This window comes from Colletes gigas, unplaced genomic scaffold (genome assembly GCF_013123115.1).
Source record: "Colletes gigas isolate AHSC1104 unplaced genomic scaffold, ASM1312311v1 Colletes_gigas_Sc00017, whole genome shotgun sequence".
Classification (NCBI taxonomy): Eukaryota; Metazoa; Arthropoda; class Insecta; order Hymenoptera; family Colletidae; genus Colletes; species Colletes gigas.
In genome coordinates this window covers 1465490-1491687 of record NW_025106646.1, presented here as the reverse complement: position 1 = coordinate 1491687, position 26198 = coordinate 1465490, and the positions used below count along the sequence as shown (strand labels likewise).

The 26198-nt window shown below is 37.4% G+C and overlaps 1 protein-coding gene across 8 annotated transcripts in view; it reads left to right on the top strand.

The window, feature by feature from the left end:
• Nucleotides 1-26198, top strand: part of LOC122400381 (LIM domain only protein 7-like) — a 199706-nt gene that overhangs the window by 162064 nt on the left and 11444 nt on the right. For 6 of the 8 annotated variants that reach the window (XM_043401824.1, XM_043401819.1, XM_043401823.1 and 3 more), the window contains 6 exons: nucleotides 3012-3158; nucleotides 9291-9479; nucleotides 10948-11235; nucleotides 12101-13480; nucleotides 14251-15264; nucleotides 23860-24165. In XM_043401824.1, the coding sequence (XP_043257759.1) occupies nucleotides 3111-3158; nucleotides 9291-9479; nucleotides 10948-11235; nucleotides 12101-13480; nucleotides 14251-15264; nucleotides 23860-24165 (3225 nt within the window). In that variant the 5' untranslated portion in view covers nucleotides 3012-3110. The remainder of the gene's footprint in view (nucleotides 1-3011; nucleotides 3159-9290; nucleotides 9480-10947; nucleotides 11236-12100; nucleotides 13481-14250; nucleotides 15265-23859; nucleotides 24166-26198) is intronic. The other 2 variants (XM_043401825.1, XM_043401826.1) reach the window with 2 other exon arrangements.

Below are 26198 nucleotides of genomic sequence, written 5' to 3'. Positions count from 1 at the left end.
CAATTTTCCCGCAGGCGTACTGTGTCGTGTTGGTCATTATGTAAACACTTTTCCTTAATAAATAGTCAATTTGCCTTATTATATGGAGGCAAGCGTATGGAGAAATTTGTACAAAATCATCGTGACTACTTTTCTTCGTAGCTTACGCACAAACCTCACTGGTGTTTAATTATGGCGTTTAATCATCTTATGAATAATTTTATTCGCTGTACTTTACGTTCGCTGAGGTGAGGATTGGGTTGTCAGAGATTTATTATTAACGCGTTGTGCATTATTCGAACACTTTTCTTTCAAATTAATTTTTTCCATTACTACTAACGCCTATTAAATTAAAAATGACTATGTTTTACATTAATAAATGATCCATTATTATGCTTTAATTTAAATTTTCTTTATTCCTGATTATCGTCGCGAAGAAATTAATTCGGTGAAGTATAATAAAGAACACAAACACTTCTTCGCTAAAGTTAAACGACTTCCCTTTCACGTTGAAACGTTTACGTTAACAGACGTTCCTGTCTGTTTGTTGAATTAGAAATTGACGTATAGAAGCCCATATGTTGCTAGTTTAGACACGCATTTTTTTCGGTATTCTTAACTTCTACGCGCCTGGTGGAAGAATGGCGTTACGCTCGATTTTTTCATCGACGCTCCAAAATCAACAGCCTTGAAAAGCTTTCAGCTGATCGCGAATGCTGAGGTTGCGTCCGAAATAGAACCTTCGCAACGGATGCATCGCGCAAACATAGCCACTCTGCAATAATATTTGTTCGTCGAACGATATGTGTGAGAGTCTAGCGAAAAGAGGACCGGAAGACGTACATATGTACATCGTCGTGCGAAAGTTTCGGTGGCCGCAAAAATTTTGTTATCTGCAACGCAGCTGTTGTCGAACTCATAACACTGTAATATTTTAATTATGATTGATAATTATTACTAGACTGAAATTTATTACATCATTAAGGGAGTTTAAAAATGTATTTAAACTCTCCTCTCTTTGAACAATACCAAATGCAATTGTTTTTATAATAAAAGTAAAAGAAACGCTTCTAACTTATGGGACTCTAAGGACAAATATACAAGAAATAAAATATTTAAAATATCCAAGACTGATTATATTTATATCATTGAAAATATCTGAATTTTCTTGCACCATCTCATAAATTTGTCAACGTCTCTAAAATCCAAGCAACGGTCATCGTTAATATTTAATTGACGCAGGTCTCGATTTATGATACGTAGCAGAAACCGTGATATCGTTTCTCGGTTCGTCAAAAAGATGAAAGAGCGTAATATATTTCTTGATTTATCGCGAATCGTTGATCATCGTCTTTCGAGCATTAATTCCGACGACTTGTCGCGCCATCGACGCAACGTCAATCATTATTACAATCGTCCTCTTAATTACCAGGCGAACGTAACGTTTCGTAGAACATCGCAAATTAAGCAGTTCATTAATGACGTCGACCAGAGTCTACTTCCTCGCCGTTCCGATAAAATTCTGTTCTGCTGCTCGATTTTCCACGACCGAGAGAACCTTTGATATCGTTTTACGCCTGTCGAGAGTCCGAACCAGTTTAATCCCAGGTTTCGCGTTTTTCTCTTCCCTTTTCTCGACCGTTTTCTTTTTCCTAGTCGAGTGTTCTGTAACGAGGCCCATTTCCCTGTTTCGATCTCGGTTCCCCTATACGTTATCTCCTACCAAGCTTCGTCGAAACATTAAATACTTTTCAAAGTTACTTTATGTAATTTAATTCTCTTCTCCGCTCGTCTGTTTTCCAGACTTGCGCTATCATTTCTCTTGCAATACAATTTCTTGCGCTTCCATCGTTTAATGCAGCCTTTTTGCACCGGTCTTCCACGAATGTTGTTAACGATCTCGGCATTCGATACTTGCTTCATCGATTTTTATATCGCTTTTTAGTCCATAACTGTTATTTGTTCACCTTCTTGCCGCGACTTCTCGTTCCCCACCTTCCTCGTTATCTCTTCCGATGCCTTTGCTCTTTTGTACGGGTTGCTTTTGTATCGAGTATTCCTCCCATTGTGAAACGTCTTCTTTTCATTTCTATTGTTCGTCTACGCAGCCTCGATATATCCTTTTTCTGAGTTTTGACTACAGTCTGCAATTTCTTCGCTTTTTTCACCTAATTACTCCTCTTGTTGTCTTCCCTCTGAACAGACTCATTCTCCTTCGTCTATTCAAATCTTTTCAATTTCATTGTCAGGCAGCAGCGCAAGGGAATATATTTTGATCAAGCGTAGTGTATTTCTAAATTATGTAACTAAAAGAATGGCAATTATCGTATATAATTGTTCTATTTAACTTTAAATTTCACCTAAGATCAAAAAAGTTTGCTACATTATTATTCTACAAATTTTACTGCAGTATGTTTTTCTATGACAAATTTAAAATATGATATTATTCCTCAGACTCGTTACTTCGTTTCTTTTTAAATAAATGCAATAATATTATAAATGAATGGCAGGTTTTTCCTTTTAATAGACAAATAAAGTCAGTTCATTTGTATATTTTTTCTCTAACTTGTGCATTGATATTTTCTTCCAAGATTTTGTATATTAATTCTCTAGATGGCATCTACCATGTAGTATCTATAAAACATTTTCTTCTTTTAACCCCTCAGGTATGACACAAGTTCAGTCTTAAGTGATACGATATTATAATTTAAGTTTCAGCTATCTTCGAAGGAATTATATTAGAAGAAAGATGATAAAAAAGTAGACACATATGACATTTTTTATACAGGCTTTATGTGAAAAAATTTAATTTGTAAACATAAAAATACATACACGGTTAAATGTCTTGAATTAAATATAGAAAATATAGAAATATGCAAAGAGTCATATATTTTTATTTGCTATTATATCGATGTTTTTATCGTTTGTACAGCGTGTACGATTCAGAAAATCGCGTCGACGCGTCTCTGCTACCGAGAGAGCGTCCGTTTCCCGTTAGTTCGTCAGTTAATAAGATTTCCTGTTGTTTTCAGGGACGAGGCGTAGGATGGGCCCGACCGTGCGAGGAGTCGTTCTACACTGAAGAGGAGGAGCTCCCCCGAAGAAGAGAGAGAAGGAGGAAGGAACGAAGGATGCCTGCCTCGCAAGCCGCCGCCACGGAGCGGCGAAATGAGAGGATGGTGAGTGTCCTTTCCGCATTTTTCGTTCTCCCTGGAAGCATCAGCGATGATTGCTGAAGAGCGTCGAGGATTTTGCACCCGTAAACTCGCGTCGAGTACACAATATATTTACACCTTCCACGAGCATTGATTACTTACGTGATCTACTGTGCATAGGCGAGAAGTTGGCTAGCTCGTTGCTTGGCTCGCCCATCCCCACTCTCGTTTCAGCCAATAACCACAAACTCTACGCTAGAGTGGGGATCTAGGCACCAATCAGACCCGCATTCCTTTTGCTAGTCACCTTCTCGCGGATGCACAGTAGATTCAACACTTTCGCTACATTTAAAATACCAATGAAGGTAACGTTAGGCCTAAGAATTAATTTTGAGGGTCTTCTTTTGCTAAAATATTCATTTATCCGAAGAAACTAAGATACTGGGTCGAAATATTTTCTTTCATTTTCTATAACCTTCTCCCACTTCTTTGACAAGAGGCTGATGTGATAAAACATTTTGTTTTTCGAGCCAATCCGTTAGAGCCAGGTCCGGAATATTCTCTTTTTACTGTACTAATATGAACGTGGAAAAGAAGGAAAAGCTGGAAAAGCTTCTACGCTGATTGATTTGTAAATCAAGTTGTATTGTCTATCAGTACCAACTTTTTGTTTTCAATATAAAGAAAATACATATGTGTCATGTGCACTGTGCCATTCTAAGGTTATCACAAAAAAATAGATTACCAAATATATCAAGTAAAATATATTCTGTTCAATTAACCGATACATTGCTCTTAGCCAGGATCATCAAAGCTAATTATGGCAGCATCCTATCTATCTTTGGCACTCAGCCCCTCTGGCACTTCCACTTTGCAATTGTCGTTAATTTCTGTGTCGAGTACAGCTAGACTGAAGTCCAAAGAGGGTTCAAGTGTCAGTTCATGAATTTATGACTCGTCGAACGCTATCGAGGCCAGATTGAGAAGCGAAATATAATTATTTGGAACGTTCGGCGACAATAACGCAATCCTGCAGGCCAGGCACTTGGTGACACAGATGCTCGACTAAAAGTTAATCGATTTCGTATACCGTGCGTCCAGATGTTTCGTGAGAATAATACGTTCCAGATGTTTGTATCGTAAACCAAGCCTTCGAACGGTTCTAACAGGAAGAGATAAGAGTCGGGGACGTTGAAGGGTGCCGTATTTCATGAATGCCTCAGGAAATTGTGTTCCATTTTCTTGATAAACGAACAGAATCTTGGAGCGTTGCGGAGCTCAGGGAAATATAGTGATAGGAAGCTATAGGTTTAATAGACAACGAGTTCATCATGGATGAGTGCACTCGATTATACTTGTTTCGTGGATGTTTGCAAAATAATCGTTTCTGTGGTGCTCGTAATTCTTCGCGCTGATTTTCAACTTTGAAACTTTGACAACTGTTATCCGACTTTTTCCTTGTGTCTACTTTAACACTTTGTTGTTGAAGATCCAAAAAATCACTGCTTGGTACTTTAGCGTACAATTAGATTAGAATATTGTTGGACATTGGTACTTTCAACATTACCGGATGAAAAGTTGAGTTACTTTTGTGTACATGTGTGATATGAGAGAATGCATCGCTGTTAGGGCACAAGATTTTTTTAATATATCACTTTCGATTCACTGAGTCTGTCTTGTATATCAAATTTAGTACACCTGGCGATGAATACACCTGTTCAAATATTAGTAAATGAAACCAGTGACCGTTACTTTCTGATATACTGTGAATTATGGGTTCTTACTATTCCGATATACTACTTTTTAGTAACACAATCAAATCAGGGTTTACATTGCATTAACAAAAAACATAAATTAATATACGTGTCATCTGCAATAAGAAAAAAGTTAAAATAAAGAAACGTTTATTCTAATTTTTATTAGACTAAATATTCTTTAATTGCTCTGTGACAAAATTGCACTTATCTTATTTAAACAATTTAAATGTGACTAGCAAGGGTCATCAGCCAAACATTACACATTGATATTTTAAGATACTTTTATTTTTACAAATATTTTTATTCCAAAGTATTGCCAATACTTTTCTAATAAGTGACGTTGCTTGATCCGTGATCCTGCTAATAAATAAATTAATATTACAATTTCCTGACAAGAAAGCACACCACTTTTCTTGCTGGAGTCAGCCATTGATCCTATTACGTACTTTCCGGTGAAAAAAGTCGAATGGTCGTCTAACGGTTAACATAATTAGCATGGCAATGTTCAGACAGTAATTTACACTCGTTACGCAAATGTAAGAGTGCAAGGTAATCGCGGTGCAGCGCGATTCGTTCGTATATATTGTGGGCGTCGTTTTTTCTCTTTTAATTAAATTACGAAATTACGCGCTCGTGAACCAAATTGAACGAAATGAATTTGGATTAGGTTGTAAAACAATTTTATTTTCTGAGCCCCGTCCTTTCAATCCGTTTAATGCGCCTCTTTTGTATACATTTTGCCCCTTTGCTTTTATTTGTCGAGAAGTCGTTAAATAAATAAAAAGAGCAACGAGTGATTAATGATGCCTGTCAGTACGTAAGATTCAATTAATGAGTGTAACCAGTCGTATAGATACGATACCGCATCATCAATATTTAAATCGAATAGTACGTCGTCCCACCTTATTTCATTAAGGTGACTATAAATGGGCGAGTAATATTTTTTCTTTTATATCGTGTGTTATTATTCTGTGGGATCGAAACGAGTCTCTGGATACTAGTGGAAGATTTATAATGAGAGGTGGATAGTATTTATTTCATTAAATATTTATAGAAACTTCATAGTCGTTTGTAAAAAACAAATCCAGCACATATTATTAAAAAGTCACAAGAAAAGAAAATAGTTCTTTTAACCATACTATATTATGCTAAGGCGAATAATAAGTAAAAGTGAAGTTTCAGTAGTTGAAAGGAATCATTTTATTAATAAAAATATAGCCTATTGACAATCAGGGCATAAAAGACACTCTATGGGAATTCCAATTAAATCTGCGATAAATCTTACTGAAGAGTGTAAGAACTTCATTTTATTTTCATAATTTGCATTACAAAGTTCTTGTACATGATGAAAATCTATTTTCTAGTCTTTGTTCTCTAATTCCTGAATTATTTCAGAGACATTATAATTTTGATATACAGGGTGTTCGACCACCCCTGGGAAAAAATTTTAGTGGGGGATTCTAGAGGCCAAAATAATACGAATATCAAGAATACCAATTTGTTGATGGAGGCGTCGTTAAAAAGTTATTAACAATTAAATTCAAAAATTTCAAATCGTTCTAGAAAAATTATTTTCGGTCGTGAGGGTCAATTACAATCATTTTTGGTCATTAGTCATACCCCCGAAATTCTACCCATTTTCTAGAAAAAAATTCGAGAAGGTGTGAAATTTTTCGACGGAAAAAAAAATTTCAAATCGTTTTTGAAAAATTATTTTCGGTTAAGGGAGTCAATTACAATCATTTTTGGTGAATAGACATACCCCCGAAATCGTGCGTATTTTCGAGAAAAAAATTCAGTACGAGCGGAACTTTAAATGTTAATAACTTTTTAACGAAGCCTCCATCAACAAATTGGTATTCTTGATTTTCGTCTTATTTTGGCTTCTAGAATCCCCCATTAAAATTTTTCCTAGGGGTGGCCGAACACCCTGTATAATTAACCGATGGTCATGTATTGAGCTCTAGATTTTTTAATATTTATCATTTTCATGATCTAAAAAAAGACGAAATAAACAAGGAGTTCTAGAAAATTTACAATAGAATGCCTCCTTACACTATTTCTATTTCCAGATCTCTGAAATCTAACATATTTGTAAAAAAAATTGCTAAGTAATAGAAGAAATTTATTTTTAATTAAATATTGTGGTTGGAAATATTTAGTTCTGGATACATTTTTCTATTGTAAATTGATTTAAAATTTTTAAATCAACAGATAGAATTAATATTCTAAAATGTCGACGAAGAAACTTCATTTTGCAATCGTTCTTTAGCGACTACGGTCTTTGGTAAGGAAATTTCGAGATATGAAATGTATTTAAGTGTAGGAAGAATAGGCGATTTATACGATAGGAATTCTAATGGCGTCATTGGCAACGCTTCTATCGGATTCGCAGCGCATGAAAGGGTTAAAGGGACAAAAGAATGCAATTTTCCGAGGACTCGCTTGACAATCGTCGTTAACTACCGTGCAACCATTCGCGACGATATTCGCTTTTGAAAAGCGTTAATACCGTAGAAGCGTGGTTCCGCTTCCGGTTAGCTGACGATGCCGTAACACAGGCTTCGCTCGGCTATTGACGTTAAACGAGAGACTGATTATTTTCTTATTTCTTCGTCTTTATGTTTCTTCACGGTGCACTCTGTTTTTCTGCACCTCATCGCTTACGTCCTCTCGTATTTTTAATTCGAATCCTTGCTTCTATAACATAAGTTCTTATAAAAAATTTTTAATTTGCGCCCCCCCCCCTTCCAACTAAAGTTTTTTAAATGTTGTTATACTTTGCGACAAAATTAAATAATCTCTAATTTTTTACGAAATAATTTAAAGGTTTCGTTTTGGAACAAAATTTAATAATACATTCCTCTGTATATATTTTGTTAATGCTCGCTAAAGAAAATAAGCAAGTGGCGTTAAATCCAGCGAACGAGTTAGCCATGCTATGTTATTACCATGTACGATCTAACGATTAGGAAACAATCCTGTACGACTTCTACCTTCTCCAAGCTTAGTTGGTATCTCGCGTTGACGATGTCTAACATTTAAGGACTGTGTTCACCAATATGACCTGCCGTCGTAAAATAAGTTGTCTTGCAAGTCGTGTTAACAGTCGCGTTGAACGTGTTTTACAATAGAGGGTAATTTATTTGAGAATCTAAATTTCATGCTTTAACCAAATTCAGGACACAAAGCGTTAATGAATTCATTTTTAAAAACTGAGGGTTCCTATTACGATAAAAATGCAAAGTAGCAAAAAATTAATTACCGTACTATATACCCTCCTTCATACTGTTCAACTTTTATTTGAAACATTTTTTTCTATACCGTATAATTTACATAAACGTATAGCAAGAATGTCTTGCATAGAATAGATACTTTTTCTTATGAATCGTAATAAAAGTATCATTTTTTCTTAAACTAATAAGTAAAGAATCCATAAGTAATTACGGTAATTTTCACAAATGTAGTTCTTATGATTTTTGTGATGATTTTTTTAAATAATCAACGAGTTAAGTTTATCGGTAATCAATGTCTAATATGAAGTAGATTTTTATTATAGTTGTAATACATAAATCAGCAATGTTCTTCGCGTACCTTACGTTTTGATTTAGATTTGTCGTTGTTAAAATTTTCAAACTGCACGTGTCTCAAGTATATTTGCACGGAGCGAATTGCAATTTTCCTTTCCTCTTCACGTTGGAGAATATGAAACAGAATTGTGTCGAGGAAGTGAAAAGTGATATTGCCACTTACACCTTTACACCGTAGTGGTACTTCCAACCCTTTCGCCAGTCAATGTCCTCATTTGACCTATTCTTTCTGAAGTGGTCATCGAAACGATGGGCACACCATTATATTCTGCGAGGACTACACCCTCTTAACGAAGAAATTGTCGACGCAGGCTGATCCCAAGAGACCGTCGAGTAGAGTTCTCTTAACAAAGAAATAAGAACAGTATTGTCTTCGATTCCATACTTTTTACGTCTTCACTCGAGTAATTCTTCAACCCTTTGACAGCGAATATCAAATTCTATTATAAAACCAAAGGTGGAGAATATTTAATAATCGATCGTGACTAATCTAATTTAGATATTCGATGCTCATTCAACGATAGAAAGAAACAACATATTTACATAGTTTCATTATTAGTTCCACACAATATGAGTTTATTAATCTATCTTTGATTTTGTTGGAGACACAATTTAAATTATTATTTAATAATTATTAAAAACCATTATTAAAAGCTTAATGGGTCCGATGAACTTTAATTTGTTCGGTAATTGTAGTCTTAGCATGAAAAATTTAAGAAATGGACCAAGCATTGTCATTGCATTTTATAGGAAGTATTTATTTGCAAAAAGAAATCGCGAAATTAATTGCGAATTGCTTGTAATTCCAGATCACACACGAGCCGCCAAAATTAAAGACCACCTTGAAAACACCTCCTAAGCAAGCAACCAATCCTCTTCAGTTCGTAAAAGTTGGGCCATGTTCCTTGTATCGCACAGCTCAGGAACAGTTGCAAAAGGTCCAGGAAGTGAAGAAAATAAAACAAGAGGTCCGCGACGATCCGGAAGATTGGCAATCGGTAAGATTAGTAATCTGTTCACTCCTATAAAATCTATTGCATGCTGTCTTCTACCATCTACATAATATTTTTATTTATATACCGTAAATTATTCTGATTAGTACTTCTATTCGTTATACACGTCATTGAAACCACTACAAGATATTATACAGGGTTCGTTAAAAAGTTACAGAAACATTTCCGGCCACACAGTATATTTTTGGTAAAGAATTTTTTTCTCGAAAGTGAGGAGGATTTTGGGGGTATGCGTATTCACCAAAAATGATTGTAATTGATCCCCACAACCGGAAATAATTTTTCCAAAACAAATTGAAATTTTTTTTTTCGTCGAAATATTTCAGCAGCCCCCTGTCGATTTTCCTTAAAAATTCGTTTTTCATTTTTAATAAATTTGTTTGACGTCCTACGGAAATTTTGTTTAATACTTTTTTATAGGTATCCATGAGCACTAGATCAGAAAAAAATTTCATTCTAATTTATTCACTATTGTAGGAGTTATGGCTGTTTGAAAATTGTAGCAGTTTTATGGGGTTTCTCTCATTTTGCGGAGTCAAGCATCAACTTTTCGAATATTTTTGGAATGTCTACATATTCTGCACCAAAATACGCGTAGTTTGCATTTTGAAACATTAAAATCGTCCAAACCGTTCAGGAGTTATAATGTTTTAAAGATACGCATGAAATTTCGTGGTGACATTTCTGGCCTAAAATTATATTTTCGTCAAGGAATTTTTTTCTCGAATGTTCGTAGGATTTCGGGGGTATGTGTATTCACAAAAAATGATTATAATTGACCCCTGCAACCGAAAATAATTTTTTTATAATGATTTGAAATTTTTTAATTTCGACGAAAAATTTGTCCACTTACTGAATTTTTTTCTCGAAAGTGGATAGGATTTCGGGGGTATGTGTATTCACCAAAAATGATTGTAATTGACCCTTGTATCTAAAAATAATTTTTCCAGAACGATTTGAAATTTTTTAATTTAACTTTTTAATAACTTTTTAACGAAGCTTCAATCAACAAATTGATATTCTTGATTTTCGTCTTATTTCTAGAATCTCCCACTAAAATTTTTCCCAGGGGTGGCCGAACACCCTGTATAAGAGAAATACAGATGTGCATTGTAACGAAGAAACAAGAGAACATTTATATTAAGAAGAATTAGCGTTCAAAACTTTGAGTAGAATTATTTCTGACCTGGAAAAATGCAATTTATATTTTCGAGCTTTACCGCCCCGTAAATATTGTTCACAAAGGATAAAACAACGGCGAATTTTAAAAAGAGGCGCGGAGGCTAATTCGAGAGTTCGAGAATCCCATCTCTAAAAATTAAAAAAATAAAATTATTAATTTCAAGTAGGAGGGGTGCAAACCCTCCGTAACTTTTCCCCTTTCTGGGTTATTGTGTTATGTAAAATGTGCTTTGCACGATATACTCAATGGTTGCTTTTGCTATATTCGTAGAATTTGGACAACTGGAAGAGCAGTCGAAGGAAGCGTCAGGAACACATCATCGAGCGGGTGGTCGAGGTGAAGAAACTCGAGCTGGAGGAACACGATCGGCAGCGTCGTCGAAGCAAGACTTTCTCGGAAATGATGGAAGAGAGGGGCAATAGGGGTCGCAAACTAAGCATCAGCTTGGCCATGTACCATGAGGAAGATGCCAATGACCTCAGCGACCTTGGTATAGGCACCAGCAGCGGCAAGAGCTCGGTTAGCGGCGACACTCACGATGACACTCACAGTGTCCTGGTAAGATTAACACCTGCTTTGATAACTCGTACTTTACGTCCAAATTTTCTCATCGTTGCTTAACCCCTTAACGCCCACGCAAGGCCTTTCGGTCATCGATCTTATTGAAACTTTCCACACTTGTAGATCTTGTCATTCTGTTCACGAATATTCATTTATTGTATGAGTGAAACCTTATTCTGTTCTATATAATAAAAGCTTGTTCTATCTAGTAGAACTCGACAAATTTTAAGTTCTTCTTAATCAAATTATAAAATAGGTCATTTATATATTAGACAGCGATGGTGAAAGTTTTTCCAACCCCCTACTTAATACACGTTTTTCTGAATGTTATTTAGTAACTACAGTTTAATTTTTATATATCCTTTTCTAGTAAGTACGTCAGTTAAAAAATAAATAGGTTCCTTAAACTGGAAACTAAAATTCGTTGCTCTGATAATCAAATTAAAAAATGTCTTTTCTCTCGACACTGTTTTCTCTACACGTTAATCACTTATGAAAAATATTAATAAAGAAAATTTAAAAGCATTTGATTACATTCAAAGGAATTGTGTATAAGTTCATACATCACATAAAACATGAGGGGATGAAACCAGTCCTGGACAAAAATGCAGTTTTTTTTCTCACCGAGTAACTCGAAAATTAAATTCTAGTTTGATACTCCAGGGGTGATTTTGACAAGAAGTGGTTTTATGTTTCAAATAAACTTGCAGAGTATTCTTTACAATTTTCTTTTGCAACGACTAATCCTTTCCAACTAGTGTTTTAGATAGTCTTCTTAAATCCTGTAGATTACCCCCAAACATATTGCACTGTCAATAATAACTATATTACTGAACGAAAGTTGTTTATAAATATTTTTCAGAGCGACAGAGACAGCGAGATAGAGAAGAACCACTCGGACCTGGACACCGTGCCAAGTGAAAACGTGATCAGCAACGACGTGACGCCATCGTCGGCGGCGATTATGGCAACATCGACAACGATCACGAAAAAACCGTTCGGTAATGGGTTCCACAGCAACCATAATCACAACAACCAGGAGTACGATTCTGCGACGACGGCGACGACCAGCTCGCCGGAACCGGAAGAGTACACCTACGAGGGTGCGATTCGCAGTTATGTGTCGAGAGTGTCGCAGAACATACCGAGAAGATCGTTGGCCAGTTTGGACGCGAAGCTCGAGAACGCTAAGTCGTCGACGAACGCGTCGAAAACGAGTTTGAACGACGACAGCAAGCCCACCGTGCCGATAGTCAAGGTGGACATACTGAAGAGACGAGAGATCTTCGAGAAAGCGTCGCAGAAGAACAGCGACAGCAAAACGAACAACAGGCTCTCCGGCGATTTCGCCGGGACGAAATCGATCAAGGAAAGACTCTCGAACCTGGAGAAGCAGAAGCACGAGCCGGACAACGGCGACAAGACCGGTAAAACGATGAACAGACTGTCGGGCGACATGAGCTCGATCCGCGAACGATTGTCCCATCTGGAGAAACAGGCTTCCGAGCGGGAGAGCAAGAGCTTGGCTCATCGTAAGATGAGCACGGAAGAATTGGAGACGGTCAGACCGGTCAGACAAAGACTGTCCACCTTAGAAAAGTACAGTAGCAGCGACGAGTCATCCGCGCCGGGTACCGCTCACGAGTCGCGACACAACGGAGAACTGTCCGCCAGGACGATAAAGGATCGTCTGAGCGCCCTGGACGCGGCTAGGAGCAAGGAATCAGCTGACAAGAGATCCTTCGTTGGCAAGCACTCGCTCTGCTTCCGGGATCAGGAGAACAGAATCGACACCTCCACTCCCAGCGAGAGAAGCTCGTCGCCAGATTCGGAGTATCGCGTGCCCAGGACCGCCTTCCACAGAAGCCTGGACTCTCTGGATGCGGACGCTTCGAGCGGCCCGGACACTTTCGAGAGAGTGCAAAGCCTAGAGGAGCTGGATTATGGTAGACGTTATCCAGCCTCATCCTCGTCCGCTGAGCTCCTAAATGATACGGATCGCGAGGATTCCGGTATCCACACGGCCGACGTTAGCTGTTCCGTCAGCCAAGCCGACGAACCGGTGGACGAAGACATAGTGCACGTTGGTACAATCATCGAGAGGCAAGAGGTCATCGAGGAGAAACCGGAGGAACATCGTGACGCCGAGACGGCGAAGGAAACCGCGGAACAGAGCGTTGTGCCCGCGAACGAGATCTCGACGATTTCTGCCAGCCAACAGGAAGCAGTAGTAACAAAGAAGGTAAGGTGTGACGACGATGTGCATGACAGTTCTATCCGATAAACTTTTATTCGTCGCATTCACTTGGCTGGCATATATCGAAGCGAGACGATTAAATGGGGTATATATTGTTTATTGCTTGGAAGTTTGCGGGGAAGGCAATTTAAAATAGCTTTTATCATTTATGATTAATTGAGGAACACGGTTGTTGATATTATGAGTATCGGGGTGTGTTACTTTGCAAAGGACAGTCGTCAAGCAATTGTCTCTGTTTATAGTTCGCATGGTTCGAAGCTACAGTAATGATTCGTAAATTAAACATTTTTTTACCACCCACCCAGGGAGATCTCCCTTAGAGCCCAACAAAATGTGAAATACATTTGGAAGTAAACATGATTCGTAAATTGAACGTTTATATCCCTCCCAACTTGAGGAAATTCCCTTAGAGCTCAATGCAGCGTGAAAGATGACGTTTGAGAAACGACACGAGCTGATTTTTAGAATGGGAGATCCCATTTGAAGCCAGTGTACGTGAGTGACGACACTTAAAAAACGACACGAGCTGGGATACCAGCGACGATGTTCACTTTAAGAATCATTACTGTATATCGAATAATACCTTGAATAAAAATTGATAGGTTACAAGTGAAAATTCTAATAAACGGCAGGTCGAATTATTACTTTACGACTGCACCTTACGTATTTAACAATTGCTGGTTTCAATTCTAAACCTATTGTTCTTAGGTTGTGGGATGTCAGGTTATACGATCTATAACTCTTTGGTTCTCTAGGGTACTGCTGACACTTCTGGGAAACTGTCGACTAACAAATCGCAATCACAGGCACACATAGAGGTTACTAACTCTAGTACACATCGTTCCTGTCCTGCCACGTGTCGCCCGATTGTCTATCAAAGTCCCAAAGTACCTCCGCGACGAACTCCTCCCGAAACGCCTCCCAAACCGAAGTTACCTGTGTCCAAAGAGCTCACCGAGACCAAAACAGATTCCGTACCTACCAAGGAAGCAACCGTAGGGTCCAAACGTTTTACAGAGGATCAGAATCCTAATTTCGTTAGCGACGAACAGGGCCAAAGCCTCTCGAAAGAGGACACGGCAAAAGTCACGAACCCAAAGTCTTCGATACCGTTAGATTCTACCGTTATCGACGGTTGTCCCGTATCACCCGCCAGGACAGCGATAGTTCCAACAACCCTTCAGTTAGAGTCCAACTCTACCTCAGCCTCGAACAGTTCGAAAGAAGCGACAAAGACCACGCCAGTCACGTCTCCGCGGACAGCATCAAAAATTCCCACCCCGCTTCCTCGCAAGACGATTGGCTCGAAATCGTCACCGACAAGTTCCACGTCTTCCTTGAGCCCGCCTGTCTCGCCTTCCTCGCCCAAAACCCCGTCCCTGAAGACGAGAACGTCGAACGCCAAGAGTCCAACCAGTCAAACGTCGTTCCCTCAATTTCCAAAAGCGTCGGAAATACCGGTCCCCGTCAGTTCCAGCGGTACGGTTCCAACCAATATTCCATCGGGCGTTCATATACCCGTGTCACCTTCCTCGAACCCGGAACAATCGTCATCCGTGTCCTCCGCGAAGCACGTTCCCTCCCACGCGTTCAGCTCGAAACACCAGGTGACGGTGGGTGAAGAGACACTGGCTGCAGAAAGACGCCGGACGGTGGTGGAAATTTGCGAAAAGGTGGTGGTACCTCAGGGCAAGACACCTACGACACCTCCAGTGACACCGTTCATCACCGTGGATCGCGTGAATCCGAAGCAGAGTTCAACAACCGAGGTTAGGATCGAACAACAATCTAGCAGCCCTTTGAGAAAGTCTTAAGACCGCGAGGATCGTTCGTCTTTGGCTATCTTCGCGTAGCGCGTCATTTCTCGCCCTTTTGTTGGACCTAGTCCGACTTCCATTAGATCTTGTACATAAGGATGGGCTTAGAGCGGGCGTCTAAGTGGTGGGAATTACGGCATCGCGAGTGGACGATGAGAGAAAGGGATTCGCAATAACGGGGCACTTAGACCCAAAGAAGGTGTTGTTTAAAATTAAATCACCGTACATCGACCGTTCAGCTATCGATCATAGCCGCGAGCAACGGCTCCCGACGGTTGCGAATAATCCTGTAAAATCATTTTTGAAACTGAATCCTGCCACTTACGACTCCCGGATAATGTAACCTGTCTTCGCCTGTCGCTTCCACACGTATTTATTATCCGCCATTACGCACAAATCTCACTGGAAACGAAGGCGTGAGACTCATAGCTAACGATGTAAATAGACGACACAGGAACAAAACGTATATAATAACCCCCAGTATCGAGTAGAATTAGATCAGGTAGCCGGAAACACGTACTAGCCGGAGGTGAAGGACGTACCAGTTCGAACAAAGTCGATAATCACGGTGACTAACGCGAACCTTAGTGGCCTAATCTAACAGGGAACACGTTCTCGGACCTAAAACGATGCCTAATGCGATCGATCGCTGACTGATATATCGTAAGAAGACTTTGTGATGCTAAATCTCGTCGCTCGCGTGTTCGTCGACCAACACTCGCCTCCCTAATTGTACGTACAACTGCCACGAAAGCGAAGAAAATGCCCTTAGACAGGGAACTATTACGTATAAACATCTCCGAATTACTCCGAGCGTAAGACATCATTTTAGATTAACTTGTAATCGATCTTAACGCGGCTCGTCGACACTTATGCATGGATCACGATCGATCGTAGTACTCGGTAGTATGCGGTTAATGAAATAGAAAATTCAGTGGGCAGAGAAATTTGTCGTGTCGTGTTTCCTCGAGAAAGGGATTTTCAAGCACGAGTGAATCGGGTTCGTTGGAAACTGAAAGCGTCCCAAAGTTTTGGCCATTTGTTACAGATTGGAAAATTCGTTGATCACTTGTTCACTTGCGCTTTAAAAAATCCCAGTTTCAATTCGTCGATATCCGACACATGTATGACACTCTTCTCGAGCGAATTTAAAATCGTACGAACGAATCGGACTTGCCAAAATTTTATATCGAGTCCAAATATCAACGCGTCGATCACCATTGTCTTCGTCGTCCCGAATTATTCGAAACGAAGGGGAAAATCTGCTGAATATATTCGAAACGTCTGATCACAAATAAAGGGGAAACAGTATAAATTACCAAATTGCGTTCAAATGATTTGTCTTCCACCGTGATAATTTCGAGGATTTCATTTCTATACGGAGCTACCCGGACTCTGTTGTTTGAAGAAATTTGAGCACGTAAAATGGATACCAGAGCTTCCTTTAATGCTACAAAAAGAATCTTTCCAGGTTGAGAAATTGGCGTATTCTGTCTACGTATCTTTCAATACAGATATTTAAAACAAATACAATAATCTTTTTTCAAGGACATTCAATGTCAGTCGTGAAAAAAATAATATGACAAATAACATAGGTTTCACTATTGTTTGCTTCGAGTGCCACACCTTGTAGATCTTTGACAAATACCATGGTACGAACAAATATACCTTTTAAAGAAAAGTATTTATTTTTTAAAGAAAAGTGTTATCATTTCCAGTTTAATGAATCAAACAATAACTAATCCACTAATTTATCGAATGTGTACCTATGAATCACGAAAAGATAATCTTTTTTACTTCGCACAGTTATCACTTTCATTCCGTGTTTATCTTCTTCAGGGGGAAAAATTGGCATCATATTTTTCTACTGTCTCTGTACAAAATTTAGAAAAAAGTGCTTGGGTAGCTCCTATAGAGTGAATAATGTCCTTCGACGAAAAAGAGACAGTTTGATCGATTCTTGGAAGCGCAAATATTGCAATCGGCATCGAGAATCGTTTCATCGTTTGCACGATACATGTCATCGTTGGACAACGAGTCGAGTTGCAATGTGCAGTCGCATTCCAGCGGGCAAACGCGTCCAAAGTGTCGTCCCCGTGACCCGTGGATCGGAGGTCGGTGAGCCTGACATTTAATTATTACCAAAGAACTCGTATCTGACCGGTCACGATAAACATGTCCTGAATTGTCGCGATTAATCGTTTGGTTGTCTCGAGCGGTCTTGTTCGTTCCCCTGACGCATGATCGGCGCATCGAGGAGGTAAGAATCGTTTAACTTGTCCGAAAACTGGTGATGGTTGAAATAGTTTGTCGATCGAGTGTCAAAAACCCATTAATAATTTACATACTGAATTATTAACCAAGGAGTATAATTAAAATAGAAATGTTGTTGGCCTTTTGCGATTAGAAAGTAACCTGTCTGACCAATAATACGTTCCCTTCGCTTCGTACAGTAAAATAATCTCCCCTTTTTTGTTTAAAAATTGTATTGAAACTTACGAGTACGTCGAGTAGCGCCAGTGGAAGAAAAATGAGTTCCATTTCCGTCAGTAATGATTGATTCCTCGTCGAGACAATGGTAGCCACTTGTTCTATTTTACTAGCTTGTTTGTCGTAGCGGCGTCAACAATTGTCATCTTGCTCTGCTACTTGAAATTGAAAATCTAAGCTCTACTACACCGACGAGGTAAGATGGCGCTTTCAATAGCTCGATAATCCCCAGCCATTTGTTTTTCCACCTTGCGATTGATCACATTAGTTCCCCGCTTGTCTATAGCGGTATTTTGCTTTTCGACCTAGGATTTTGTTTCATGCATGACACCAGCTTAATTGATTCCATCGATACCCTAGTTTTACGCCGATTTTCGTCTTCGTACGAACGCACAAACTTTGTATTTTTCAATATTTTTTCGAACCTTCTACACACATTTTTCGTTTAAAATTCAAACACCTGGCTACGTAGAATTGATGTGATTTACACGTTGGCACGATCGTTTGGATATTTCACCAGCTACTTGATTATTTCCGCACATTGTAATTAATATCCACTGTTGTTTACCAAACAAATTGTGCACTCGTGAAAAATTGCAGACTGCTTGTCGAGATGAATTTTATCAAAAATATAATCGTGTACCTTGAACTTCTGCAAAGTATGTGTATTTTAAAATAGCACGTGGAAGCTATTTTTAAAGAAATAATCAACAATTATCATCGAGAACTCGCGAGACTTTAGTTGGACTTTGAAAGTTACAAATGTTTTATTTTTTTCTTTTCAACTGTTTTAATTATATTTTTTTTTTTGTAACAATGAATCGCTGAAATAATAGATAAATTTTAGCGACAAATATTGAAGGATATTTATGCTAAAATTTATCGTATCGCTACGTTCGATGGTTTTCGTGCTCGATATAATATCTATATTTCGCCAAATGGAATATTTATCTGTCTGGAAATATTCCAAATGGAGGCAGATGTAGTTTCTCGCGATAAAAAACTTCGTAAAAGCATCGGTTTCAATGTCATCTGAATAGATTCCTAACTTCTGCGTTGCTTTTAAACGATTGTGAAATTAATTACGAGAATCGTCAGGCGATATGTTTACATTCGTTAAATTATATTTGCCTCGTTGGCTTTGCAAATATTGCGCAAGAGAAAATCAATCGAGGAATTAATTTTATCGATTGTGGACTTCTGCAACTCATTCAAATTTACATTGCCTGACGTGATGAGGGAAATTTACTCAAATGTGAAATTATTTAAAAGAAAATAACGATTAGAAGTTATACTCTGTTATCTAATAAGGGAAATTATTTTTTGTTCGAAGATATCAAATTTTCTCGTAATTTGTCACATTTTTTAAATTTTCAGTTCTTTTTTTTAATACTTGAAAATAAAAATAAAATAGAAGAAATATGGTGGGGAAAAATTTTTGTTTAGCAATCTCACCTCGAGATTAGATTAAACTTATGGTACATATGTTTTTTTGATTTATTATAGTCTTTTGTTTTACATTAAAACAGTCTTAAAAACGTTCACAAAATCAATTTCGTAGTGATTAATTGCACTTGTAAAACAATACAATTCACATGTATTTAAACGAACTTAAAAATTACAACAAAAAAAATACCCAATTTTCTGGAACTTTCGCAAAGAATTTTCACATCGAATTTTATGCCATAACTTCCAAGTGTCCAAACGTTCAATTCTGCGTACCAGTGAAACTTTTCGTAGAACTTGGTACTCTTCTTAGAACGTCTTCTTTTTAGAAATCGGCATTAATAATCATCCGAATCGATTTCAAATTGTACTTAAACGCGTTTGCTTTCGAATATCGAAAGTTCGCTTTCCTCTTCCACTTTCGAGTTCTTTCTCGCAAGAGAGTATTTTCGCATGAATATCTCTCTCGCGAGACACGATTGCCAAAAATTATAATTTCTCTATCAATTTTTGCAAAAATGTTCAACTTCGAGATCGCAACATTTTGAAACATTTTCACGTGTGTTGTCTCGAAAAACAAATTGTCATCGTTATCGAGAGACGGTCTATTGAAACATGACTTGGAGCGAGCGTTCTGCTTCTTCCACGCTTCAAACGTGAGAAATCGATCGCGAAATTATCGACGGCGTGATCTCTCACGGTTAGATACATCTTCGAGGTACGCGAAGCGAATCAGGAGCAGTCGGTGAAAATAGCGAATTCAGTACCGCCCACCCCGTCCCCCCACCTGCCCCGTTGGATCTAGATAAACGTTATCATTATTGCCGAAAGGTCTTGTCTCTGTTTGCTCGCACTTCGTCAGTCCACGGTAAACAGCACATGACATCAGACTTGTGCGAAAACTTACGAAACAGTGATCTGCATGGAGAGCGAGTGCTTCCTTCCGCCGGTGCATGCTCTTATTTTGTGACTAAAAGTGAACCAGTTCGACCAATGGTAGCTTGACTATGATTTACTCGTTAACTAAAACACGATAGGTACTCTAGGGGTCGTAAACAATAAACAATATACGTGACTCAACACACGTTCTTGCGTTTCATCCACCAGAAAACTGCTTGAAACGATCGATATTAAAAAATAAACTTGAAAATTTTTTGTTATTGATTCTCGAAAACGTTTAAAGAATCCTATTTTATAGATTCTTTAAACGTGACTTTCACTTTAAACTACAGTAATAATAGCAAAGTCCTGATTTAAGCATTAGCAAATTTTTGAAAAAGGCAGAAAATATTAATGTATGAGAGAAATTAAACGACAGGATTATTTTCATACAAAATATTACTATAAGAATATTTCAATTTGAGTAATTGAATTAGTTTTAAAAATATGACGGACAATGAACTATTGCGTGGCCTAGAACAGGTGTGAGAATGATTAACGTGGCAATTAATAATTTTGAAAATAAAAGTAACATCGATCTCGAGCCTTCGAGCGTTTAGAAAATATCTAACTGTGTCATCTCTATTTGCGAAAGGAATTATTAAAATCTAGAACAGGCTGTTCCTCGGAAGCAAGATTACATCGAGCACGTGTTTATATTAACTTTCTTCACTTACACCCTTATAGTACTTACCACGTATTAAAATAATCTAATTATTCATCTTCGTTTTTCCAAACCATAAGATTTATCGTTTGGTTTGCTTTTTAAATTTAAATACCTTATGTACATACACTCGAAACCTTATACGTTATTAACGAGTTTTAATTTGCCTTGTTTTGCAACATTTTTTGCAACGGTACTGAAACTTTTTGTATTTACTTTTCGAGTTCTTGGCACTTGCAGACTAACTTTCTGCACGGATTTTGCAAACCAGCTTGCGACAGTAGCCATGCATAGAACGCTGGTGCATCGATGTCTATCGAAAACACGGTGAACATGAAAAAACACAATAGACAATCGGAAGAATGCTCGTAGAATGCAAAATGCCTTTCAAGTTGCTCGAAATTCAGCGTTTCTCAAGCTTCATTGTACTATAATTATCTTTTCTGATATCATCTTATCAGAAATCATAGATAATAGCTGTTTACGAAAATGTGTCAGGTTTCTACATTAATGAATAATTTTGATCAGTTATAAGGGTTAAAAGATTTTTAGTTTTTGCAAAAGTATCTACTTCAGTGGCTTGTTGTACTTTCATAGGGCCAATGCAGTAGAATTTTAAATTTAATCTCATTTTATTAAGACAATTAAACAAATTGCATAAGATAAAGGAGAAATACTATTTATTAAATATTTCTACTACTTTAGTTGAATTTTATATACTTTATAGTTTGAAAACTTATCTATTCACTATAATTAATTTTGGAAATTTTACTACTAAATATAATTTCCACAAAATATTACAGCACTGATATTCTTTTGCATTCAGGAACATATTTTTAAATAGTTGACATTCAAAATGATGTAAACAATTTCTTTTAATTTTGTCTATCCTACGCTCTGGATGTCTTCTTTAACCCTGCTGTTCCCCTCAAACAGAAATTTAAACTTTCATAGGTGTTGTGTTTTCTAATATTTGTTTTTCATGCTTTGTGATTTTGATGATATTATTCTTTGAGTATTTTGCATTATGTAACAAATATTTTGTTTTTAATTTAAGCAAGACATATGGAAGACGTACAAATATGGCATTTAGAGAAACAGCAGGGTTAACCCTTACAGCACGATGGCTAACTCGAGTGATCATTTAAAAAATATCCATCCAAGCACAGGTGACCACATTGGTGACCATTTGTTTCACCACCTTGCAAGATTTCTACATTTTTGTAGTGGTCATATTTGCTTATCCACTGCTTTTCTTCTTTGGAAAATTCGTTTTGTTTTTCACTCTCCCTATGCATGAAAGGTCCTCAAAAAAGAACCGAAATTCTCATGCTACAAGGGCTTAAGAGCATTCATATGAATAGAATGATGTAATTGTTGCAACTTTAGAAGTGGATCAAAGAAAAACAATACATCACGATGAAATGATTTCATCTTATTCAAAATATTAAATATTTAATATTAATTAATTAATTCCTTTTAAATAAAAGAAAACTCTAGTTCTAGAGTTGCACTTAAATTACGTCATTCTACTTGTGCATATTCCCTCAAACAGCAAACAACTCTACAATGAGGCATTCAATTGCTTTTCCACTTATGGGGATATTCTGGTTTGAAAAATCAATTTTGGAAATTTATTTCGAAGAAACTAGTACATCTACAACATCATTATTTTGTACAGATGTTTGCTAACACTTTATCAATCAGCACAAATGTTTGCTATGGTCTGTAATCGAGAACTTAAAAATTTACTATAACTCGTGTAAGTCTCGTTTTAAAAGAGTAATGAAAACAAATTCATATCTTATTTCAATCGTGACGAATGTGCCGTCCCTACAAAAAGAAATAACGTACAGGCATATTTGACTGTTTTCTTCAAATCTGTACAAATTGTAAATTTTACAAAAATGCAAGAACCAAGAAATCAATGGTTCGATCTTTGTAGACCAGAATACCACTCCTAACTCTAGAATACCAACACGAAAAAAATTGCATAAACTCCAACGTGAACAAATTCATTGCAACTTTCGTAAAACATCACGGATTTCAATTTAGCAGGACTAGTTTTCTTCCTTTGAATGTATAAATTATAAATACGGGATGTTTCATAGCATGTGAGAAATTTTACATAAGAAAACAAGGAAAGTTCATATGAACATGTGTTCTACTTGACTTTTTTTCGAGTTATAGCAAAATAGAGCTTGGAAACCTCTTATAATTGGCTGTCTTTTACCCTCTCTATTCGTCCAAGTATTGTTTATACATGGTAAATCCATATATTAGGTTCGTATTTACCATTTACTGATTAGAGAATAGAATCTGACACCTAGTGTTCTGACTCATAGATAAAATAGTAAGAGCAAGCATTCGCAGAATTAAAATACAAGATCCAACATCAGATACCGAGCTCTGTTAGCTCATTTTCGAAAAGAATTATTCTCAATATAGAACTCGTAACTCAAAAACAAGATAAAATAGAACATACGTTTATACGAACTCTTTAAATTGTTCTCATGTACAGAATCCATTGCAAAAATGACAATGATCAAAACACAAAAGAAACGCTAACACATTGACTGCCATGGGCGACAAGGCTTTTCACTTTGAAACTAAAACAATTAATTCTCAAGCTAAACCGTCGAAACAAATTTTAATTAATATAATTTACGTTAGTTTAAAATCAAATTATTTGGTCTCGTAGAAAATTTTTTAAATAGTTTTCGTCTGGCAATCAACGCGTTATAGCACGCGAATACGATCGTTGGATCCGATACGCCCATGTTGGTGATCTAGGGTTAATTGCATGCCCCAGAAACGTGATCGGGAACTCGCGTTAAAGTCGCTGAAGAACACGACCGAACGCGGGCAAAGTTTGAGAAACCCTGCTACGCTGGCAAAGCCACGCCAGTGTCGATTTGCATAGAATGTGGCGTTGCAAAATTCGTGGCGGTGCTAGCCGCAAGCCCAGTTCCGTACGGCAGAAGCAATAACGCAGCGCGTCTCTTCAGGAACCGATCGTTATCGAGAAAGCGGACGAAGAGGAGGCAGCGGCGATTTGCCAGCCGAGCCCGCCAGTCGAACACGAAGAGCACGAGGAAAAGGAAGCGCAGATGAACGGGAAGATCGAGGCTCCCGAGCAACCGTCGCGAATGTCGATCGAGGAATCGATCGACGAGCACGATGCACCTGAGACCATCGCGTCCACGAACGTCCCTGCGCCTGAAAGACCGACGACCTTGACCCTCGCCAACCAAGAAATCGGCATGATGGACACGATCGGACTCCTCAGCCCGATGTCGCCCATCTCGAAACAGGTAATCCTCAAATCCATGGAATCGGTATCACCAAAGCGACTACATAGGCTCTATATTCCTTTTTCTACTCGATTTTCGTTTCGTAGAGCCTTGAAATTTGCTATAAAAAATTGCACGCCGCGATCTGGTACAGTCAATATTCTTTAAACGATGACAGAAATGTTCGGAAGTACGAATCCACTCATATATGTTTCGAGAATTGAATGGTAAATGTCAATGGGTCATTTTTTTATTTATTCGTGATATTTGTTACTGATTGATAGTATAAAGTGTGAAGTCATAGCTGTGTATAAATGATTTAATGTACTTGACTTTGCAGAAGTCTAAACTTCAGTTGCAGTAGCAATGCTATTGGAGCAACTTCATTTGTTGCGTACGAGAGATTTGAAAGTAGAAGTTTCGTATAGGAGTTTCTTTCGTTTTAATAGTTTGCAAACTAGTTCCTCGAACGATTTGGCATTATTGAATCTCTCAGAGAACTCTAGGATTTATAGTCTCAAAGATCTGATAACTCAAGACTTGGGGTAGACTAAACATTCTGTTTGTTAAATCTCTGGAATCTCGTAGAAAAAAAATTAATAAAAGTAACAAAAAATCCTCGACCGATTAGGCCTACATTAGTTGGTGATTTGGCATTATTGAATCTCTCAGAAAACTCAACAATTTATAATTTCAAAGATCTAATAGCTCAAGACTAAAGATTCTATTTATCAAATCTCAGGAACCTTGTAAACAAAAAATGAATAAAAATAATAAAAATCCTCGAACGATTAGGCCTACATTAGTTGGTGATTTGATATTATTGAATCTCTCATAGAACTCAAGGACTTATAGTCTCAAAGATCTGATAATTCAAGACTTGGGGTAGATTAAAAATTCTATTTGTTGAATTTCAGGAATCTTGTATAAGAATTCAAACATTGCATCGACTTAAAAACAAGATTCCAAATGGTTCTAAAGGATCTAGAGTGTTCAAACAAGGTTGAAAATTACAGTCTGCTTATAGAAGGTTAATCTTGTATCAACATTATAATCGCAGCATGCCAGCACCAATTACACTGATACATTTTATCATATTTCATAAGTTAGCTCTCCATAACCCCGCGTGACTCTGAAATCACATACCCACTATCTGCATTTTTCAAGCCTGATTTAATCCCATTATCAATATGTAACAATTGCGGTTTTAAAACAGCATTACAATTTGCTTGCAACAAGTATTTTACAAATTCCGGCACCGGAAGTGCAAGTGAAAGTTTGCATCCATTGAAATTAACATTTCAATTTATATCCCATTATTAGTGTCTATCGATGTTAATTAAATTTTCTTTTAGAAATCAAATATAATTTGTAGAAGGTTAAAAAAAAAACGTCAGTCACTCTGCTAATTGTTTTATACTTTTCCACTCTATGCTTCAGTGACGTAATATTACAATCGTAATTAGAGTGAGAACAGCGTTTCCGTGATATTTGTAAAGAAACAAACTCGATTAACATTTTAAGATAGTTCTGCACCAGGCTTGATGCGCACAACCCGTGTGAAATCAGCTCTTGAAGTATTGACGCGGATCTTGTGTGAAATTCATCTTCCTTTGGGAACTTCGACTAGTGAAAGCGAAAAGCATTGTTCTACGAAGATTTATTAAGGCTGGAGGAAAAATGATTTACGTTTTCTATGTTTGTGGCACCCTTTCACTTTAAACCAACGAAATAATTATCGAAAGCTATGTGGAAAATGGAAATTTACGCGAATATTCAAAATTAAACAGACAAACGTTGATGACTGAAATTTCTTACTAAAATCTGTTTATAAAATATAACGAATTTGAAATAACAACACAAATATTAGGAATAACAATTCGTCTCTATACTTTGATACGTAAAACTGGCAAATAATAACAATATTTTGTCACTTTTAACGCAGATACAGGCAGATTCTCACGGGCGTAATTCAATTACGTCTCTTATAAAAAGTGATCTCGTACTTCTAACTAGTGTTACTGTGCGCAATTGGTTCGAAGGTTGACAATAGA